At 35.9% G+C, this 7,502-nt stretch overlaps 1 protein-coding gene across 1 annotated transcript in view; it reads left to right on the plus strand.

Annotated features, from left to right (window-relative positions):
* The first annotated feature begins 1,479 nt into the window (after positions 1 to 1,479).
* LOC107704736 (NACHT, LRR and PYD domains-containing protein 12-like) overlaps positions 1,480 to 7,502 on the plus strand; it is a 23,978-nt gene continuing 17,955 nt past the window's right edge. Inside the window, exons 1-6 of the mRNA XM_016507726.1 lie at positions 1,480 to 1,508; positions 1,942 to 2,052; positions 2,559 to 2,645; positions 2,806 to 4,036; positions 4,355 to 4,893; positions 5,326 to 5,499. Of these exons, the coding sequence (XP_016363212.1) occupies positions 1,988 to 2,052; positions 2,559 to 2,645; positions 2,806 to 4,036; positions 4,355 to 4,893; positions 5,326 to 5,499 (2,096 nt within the window). The 5' untranslated portion in view covers positions 1,480 to 1,508; positions 1,942 to 1,987. The remainder of the gene's footprint in view (positions 1,509 to 1,941; positions 2,053 to 2,558; positions 2,646 to 2,805; positions 4,037 to 4,354; positions 4,894 to 5,325; positions 5,500 to 7,502) is intronic.

The following is a 7,502-nucleotide window of genomic DNA, read 5'->3' on the forward strand; positions in this document are numbered from 1 at the left end:
TATATATATATATATATATATATATATATATATATATATACATTTTGTTCCTACCTTTTTGTTTATTGCACTGCATCATAGTCCTTTTTCCCTCATAATTTGTCATAATTCATTTATATTTAGATACATTTTAAAAACTCATTTTAATTTAGATATTTTATGAAAGTCATTTTAATACTGCTGTGTATAAAATGCTTTTCTAACTGAAACACTTATTTTTCTGTAACCCAGTAACACAGCGAATGAGTTTTTCAGAACCAGTGGCTGTGTTAAGTAAACCGCAATGGACTCTTTACTGCAAAGTGAATTTCCTGCACTCAAGTAAGCATACAAAAAGAATGAAAAAAAAATGTGAATACAGATTTGAGAAGTCAGGTTTATTAACAGTTTATTTTGAACAGATTATTATTGTTGTTGTCTTTGTTGTTGTTTTTATTATTGTATATGAAGTCAAATTTGCACCATTACAGGCATCAGACATCAGACTCTGAAGTGCCCAGTGTGTCCATAAAGAATGACGCATCTAAGGAACTGTATGTTGAATTGAAAGATGACAGAGCTTCTAAAGACAGGTACATTTATGGACAATCTTTTTTGCCACTCACTTCCTCTTCTGAAAATGTCATCTCAAAATAATATAAAAACAGATATTAACACAAGTTTAGTGGAGAAACACATCCAATTAATCACAACTTATTGTTAGATGCAATCAATCACATTTAATATTCAAATTTGTAATTTAATTACTTTATGCTATTTTATTTTTTCAGAAATTTCATTATTTCACTTATATTTCATGATGAATGTGGAAATTATCTAAAACTGTACTAAGTTTACAATGCAAGGAATATACGTGATTGTTACTGTTTTTCTGAACATGGTATTTTTTGTTTTGTTTTGTTTGTTAACTGTTGTATATGAAGTATAATCTATTCCCTGTTGCAGGCAGAAGAGATCAGACTCACCAGAGCCCAGCTGCGTGTCCATGAGCAGTGACACGTCAAAGGATCTGCCATTTGTTGATTATAAATGTGACCGCAATTCTAAACACAGGTCAATTTAAAGATAGGACAATCATGTATCAATGATCAAAATTGCACGACATAACAATTGCAAATATTTATGTCAGAAAATCAAATGGCTGCTATAAGTACTGCACTTTTTTTCCAAAATGTTCTCTTTATATTTACTGTATGAAGGAAACGCTGAAATATGTGACCTGTTTCAGTTTAAGTCAGCTTAAACTTAAAAAAAATTAAAATATAGATTTGAGGCAGGCTGAGTCACAACAGAGAGTTTAATGAGTTTAATCAATTTATTCAGAGCACATTATTGTTGTTGTTGTTGTTGCTGCTGCTGTTGTTTTTACTCGTATAAATGAAGTCAATTGTGCACCTTTACAGGCATCAGACATCAGACTCTGAAGTGCCCAGCTGTGTGTCCGTAAAGAGTGACACATCAAAGAACCTGTATGTTGAATTCAAAGGTGACAGCACTTCTGAAGACAGGTACCTTTATGGGCAATCTTGTGTCACTATCACTTCCTATCTCTTATTAAAATATCATGTCAAAATAATATAAAAACATATTTAACACAAGTAATTATAACTGAATTGTTTAAAAAAATGGATAATTAATAATGTACTGTTGCAACTTATTGTGTTAGATGCAATTAATAGCACATTCAAATTTGTAATAATAAATACATTTAATGGTAATACGCTATGGATATTTATTTTTTTCAGAAATTAAATTATTTTGCTAATATTTTAATTTATTAAATCAAAGATTTGAATTGACGGTGTGACACGTGGAAATTATCTATTAAGCTTGCAAATTAAAGTAATATGTGTGATTGCTGCTTTTTGTTACTGTTATTCTCAACAGACTATTAAAGTTTTTTGTTTATTTACTGTTGTATATGAAGTATAATATTCCCAGTTACAGGCAGAAGAGATCAGAATCAGCAGTGCCCAGCTGTGTGTCCATGAGAAGTGACACAGCAAACCATCTGCCATCGTCTGTTAAATGTACCCGCAATTATAAACACAGGTAAATTTATAGATAGGACAAACATGTATCAATGATCAAAATTACACATGATGTAACAAATATTTGTCACATATAAAATAAAATGGCTGCTATAATTACTGCACTGTTTTCCAAAATGTTATTTATTGCATGATGGAGATATGTGCTTTGCTTCAGTTTAAGTCAACAGGAAAGATCAGATTCAGTACAGTTGTGTGTCTATGAATATTCAGATTCATTAAAAAAAAAAAAAAAACAGTGCACTTCAGCATTTCATTATTTCTTTACATAAATTATTTTACTATTTTATCCTTACAGCTTTTACATCAGTATGTATTTACTACAAATACTGTATAAATACATATTTGTTTAAACATAACAAACAATAATTGCTAGATAAAAGTGAAGCTCTTGGTTAATTACTAAAAACAACTATTTTAAATAACACTTTATGAAGTCTGATGTATATTGGTAATATTCTGAATATTTAGCAAATATGTCTATGCTTCCTCCATCTATTATTCTAGGTTAATAAGGCAGGAAAGAACGGACCTAAGCAGTGCTGTGTCCATAAATGAGTATGATTCCCAGGAATCTATATATACACAGTGCAGGTAAGACATTTAACACCGGTTTCTTGGAGACACATGAGGAATACTTACAATAATCAAATAAAGGTCATGTTTTATTTTTGGATAATACATCACAAGTCTTCAACATATATACAGGACATTTACATATTCGTGACATGTGATTGTTATTTAAATTTTACAGAATTCAACTCCAAATGAAACTGACGAAAAAATTTCAGTTTTTACATGAAGGAACCGAACAACAAGGAAGACCAACACTCCTAAATGAGATCTATACTGAGCTCTACATCACAGATGCTAAAGAGATCATTGAAGAATGTGAGATCAGACAGATTGAAACAGCAGCTATGAAAGCAGTGACAGAGGATAGACCAATCAACTGCAATGATATTTTCACACGGTTACCTGGACAAAACCAGCCCATTAGAACTGTGCTGACTAAAGGATTCGCTGGCATTGGAAAAACAGTCTCTGTTCAGAAGTTCATTCTGGACTGGGCCGAAAGGAAAGCAAATCTGGACATCCACTTCATATTTCCACTTCCTTTCAGAGAGCTCAATTTGATAAATGACAAAAAGCTCAGTCTTTTAGATCTTCTCCAAGTTTTTTTCCCTGAAACTAAGGAAATGGACATTTTCAGTGATAAATATAAAGTGTTGTTCATCTTTGATGGTCTAGACGAGTGCCGTTTTCCCTTAAATTTTCCCAGCAATGAGATTCTACAGAACGCAACCAAAGAGACATCAGTAGACGTGCTGCTGACAAACCTGATTGCGGGGAATCTGCTTCCCTCTGCTCTCATCTGGATCACCTCCAGACCAGCAGCAGCTGATCTCATTCCCTCCAAGTGTGTCCATCGAATGACAGAGGTACGAGGCTTCAATGACCCTCAGAAGGTGCAATACTTTAGAAAGAGAATCAGTGATCAGAGTCTGGCCGACAGAATCATCTCACACCTGAAGTCATCAAGGAGCCTCTACATCATGTGTCACATCCCAGTGTTCTGCTGGATCTCAGCCACTGTTCTAGAGAAGATGTTGAGTCAAGCAGAGAGTGGAGAGATTCCCAAGACTCTCACTCAAATGTACACACACTTCCTGATCATTCAGACCAACATCAAACATGAGAAGGACTATGAGAAGAACGTGACGGATGAAGACATGATCCTCAAACTGGGGAAAGTGGCTTTTCAGCAGCTTGTGAAAGGCAATGTGATCTTCTATGAGGAAGACCTGAGAGAGTGTGGCATTGATGTGACAGAAGCATCAGTGTACTCAGGATTGTGCACTCAGATCTTCAGAGAGGAGTTTGGGCTGCATTTGGGGAAAATCTACTGCTTTGTTCACCTCAGCATTCAGGAACATCTGGCTGCTATGTATGTGCATCACACCTTCACAACACAGAAAATTAATGTGTTACACTTCCTGATCATTCAGACCAACATAAAACATGAGAAGGACTACGAGAAGAACGTGACAGATGAAGACATGATCCTCAAACTGGCAAAATTGGCTTTTCAGCAGCTTGCGAAACACAATGCTATCTTCTATGAAGAAGATCTGAGAGAATGTGGCATTGATGTGACAGAAGCATCAGTGTACTCGGGGTTGTGCACTCAGATCTTCAGAGAGGAGTTTGGGCTGCATTTGGGGAAAATCTACTGCTTTGTTCACCTCAGCATTCAGGAACATCTGGCTGCTATGTATGTGCATCACACCTTCACAACACAGAAAATTAATGTGTTACACCAACTAACTGAACCATCTCAAGAAGCAACATATACACAGATTCCAATATTTGACCTGCATCAGAAAGCTGTTGATGAGACCTTACAAAATAAAAATAGCCACCTGGGCCTTTTTCTTCGCTTCCTTCTGGGCTTCTCACTTTATTCCAATCAGACTCTTTTAAAAGTTCTTCTGTCACAGACAGAAACCAGGTACCACAATTTAGAGAAAACAGTCAAATACATCAAGAAGAAGATAGAGGAACATCCCACTCCAGAGAAATTCATCAGTCTGTTCCACTGCCTTAATGATCTGGGTGACAGTTCACTAGTGGAACAAATTCAGCGTTATCTCAATCAAAGAGCTCTTACCACAGCCAAATTAACCCCTTTACAGTGGTCAGCTGTCGTGTTTGCTCTTCTGACTTCAGAGAACTTGGATGTGTTTGAATTGAAGGCATATGCCTGGAAAACCAACTGTGCACAAATGGTGCGAGTTCTTTGGCATCTTGTGCCTGTGGTTAAAGCATCCAGATCAGTTCGGTATGTCATAATGACAATGCATTTACGCAATTCCATTATACAAACTGTCTTACTTTTTATTTTATATCATTTGATTTATTTTGAAATAAAGCCTTCTGTCCATTTTGTTATTTTTCATAGACTTGCTCATTGTGAACTGACACCAAAGTGCTGCCGTCCTCTGGCCGAAGCTCTTGCCTCTGAGTCTTCATGTCTAATGGAAATGAATCTGAATGGAAATGTATTAAAGGATGCAGGAGTGAAGTTGCTCTCTGAAGGACTGGGAAGTTTTAATTGCAAACTACAGATAATGGGGTAACGGTTCTCATTATTATTATGCATAAGCCTACTATGTATTAAGTATAGTATATAGTATATATTAAGTGTATATATATATATATATATATATATATATATATATATAAGAAAGGATTTGTATTGTTGTCTCTGCAGGATGAATGGTTGTGGTGTCACAGATGAAGGTTGTGCTGCTCTGGCTTCAGCTCTCATATCAAACCCCTCACACCTGAGAGAACTGGATTTGTCATTTAATAAACTAGGAGGCAGAGGAGTACAGTGTCTGTCTGATGGACTAAAGAATGCTCTTTGTAAAGTAGAGAAACTGAAGTATGATCTCTTTGGTCGCTGTGTTAACAATACGTAAGTCTGCCCACAATACACCTATACATACAAATAATTGTGTCGTTGTGTCTGCAGGCTGAGGAAATGTGATGTAACAGATGAAGGTTGTGCTGCTCTGGATTCAGCTCTGGCATCAAACCCCTCACACCTGAGAGAACTGGATCTGTCTGGAAATAATGTAAGAGATTTGGGAGCGAAGTGGCTATTTGTCGCTTTACAGAATCCTAAATGTCAACTGAAAATTCTGAGGTATGAACTCATCTAGTCTGCTCAAGTGGTTACTGGTGAACTGATCTGTGTTTTATGAATAAAACAGGTGAAAGATCTGTCTTTGTTCTGTCTGTAGGCTGAAGGAGTGTGGTGTCACAGATGAAAGTTGTGCTGCTCTGGTTTCAGCTCTGAGATCAAACCCCTCACACCTGAAAGTGCTGGATCTGTCTGAGAATAAACTGGCAGACTCTGGAATTAAGCTTCTTTCTAAAGGACCGAAGTGTCCTGCTATTGGTCTTGAACAAATGTGGTAAGAACATTTTCCTGAGTTACACATTACCTGACCCCAAGTACACTGTATCCTAATAAGCTTTTCTGTGCAGGCTGACTGGTTGTGGTATCACTCACAAAGGTTGTGGTGCTCTGGCTTTGGCTCTGACATCAAACCTCTCACAGCTGAAAGAGCTGAATCTGTCTAACAATGCCATAGGAGACTCGGGGCTAAAGCTGTTGTCTGATGCACTGCAGAGTCCTCACTGTAAACTACAGACACTCGGGTAGAGTCACAGCATTTGAAATACTTTGCAAGTCAAACTCAAAAATCACAAATTTGTCCGAGTATGTCCTGAACTGTGGGAATGTGTTTTGTTCCTTCTGTAGGTTGAATGATTGTGGTATCACAGATGAAGGTTGTGATGCTCTGATTTCTGCTCTGACATTAAACCTCTCAAACTTGAGTAAGCTGCATCTGTTTGGGAATGAAATAGGGAAGTCAACAGAGGAGCGGCTCTTAGCTCTTAGGGAACACCCAGAGAATAAGCTGAAAAAAGTCAAGTGAGTTTTAACAGGATAGTTTTTCAAAAATCATTTACTTACCATAACCTAAACCTTTCCTATCCTGCATGCAAGTGCTATTTTAAAGAAAGTTGCCCTGTTTCATACAATTAAAGTGGATGATGATTCGCATTTTAAACTGCATTAAAAATTAAAAGTAGTCCATACATCCCATGGGCTTTATTGCAAGTCTTTCTAAGCCACACTTTATCTTAGTGTGAGGAACAGACATAAGTTAAGCAGTTATTAGTAGATCTGCTCTCTCATTATCTGTACACTCATTATTAATTATATATTGTAGAGCTGTAATTTATTTGTTACTTGTCTTTGCTTTTATTTCAGTCTATCCTCTTGCAGATCTGAATTTTACTCAGAGTATTGAGATGTCAGGAGCAACAATGATCCTGCTGCACAATTAAACATGAATTACTACTCATATTTGACACAGGCTGACACAAGATCCACCTCAACTGGAGGCCACACCACAACTTTTCAGCATTCATTCTTTTACTTTGAACAATCCATTATTGGGTGATTTTTTTTATATATATTCACTAGTAACACATTTTAAACATGAAATTTTGAAGTACAAAAAATGAAATAGTATTTTCCTGTATAAAACATACTCCAATAAGGCCTAATCTTTGACAATAATGTTTTACAATGATGTTTTAATTACAGCTTTGAAAAAAAAATGTGTACAGTGTGCTTATGTCATTAATAAATGTATATATTGAAGAGTACATATACTGTACATATATAAATATAGAGTACTAATGGTACAATAACTGTTGACCTTATCATAGCAAAACATGACAGGTGGATTTGTAGAGGTCTGTTAGTTAAAGAAAGAGAAATGGTACACTTGCCCTATCTGTCTGTCTGTCTTTCAATATATGTGTTTCAATGTCACAAGGGCAATGTTTTAAGCTGTTAATTAATTA

The sequence above is a fragment of the Sinocyclocheilus anshuiensis genome, unplaced genomic scaffold, assembly GCF_001515605.1.
Source record: "Sinocyclocheilus anshuiensis isolate Anshui unplaced genomic scaffold, SAMN03320099.WGS_v1.1 scaffold758, whole genome shotgun sequence".
In the NCBI taxonomy this organism is placed as follows: domain Eukaryota; kingdom Metazoa; phylum Chordata; class Actinopteri; order Cypriniformes; family Cyprinidae; genus Sinocyclocheilus; species Sinocyclocheilus anshuiensis.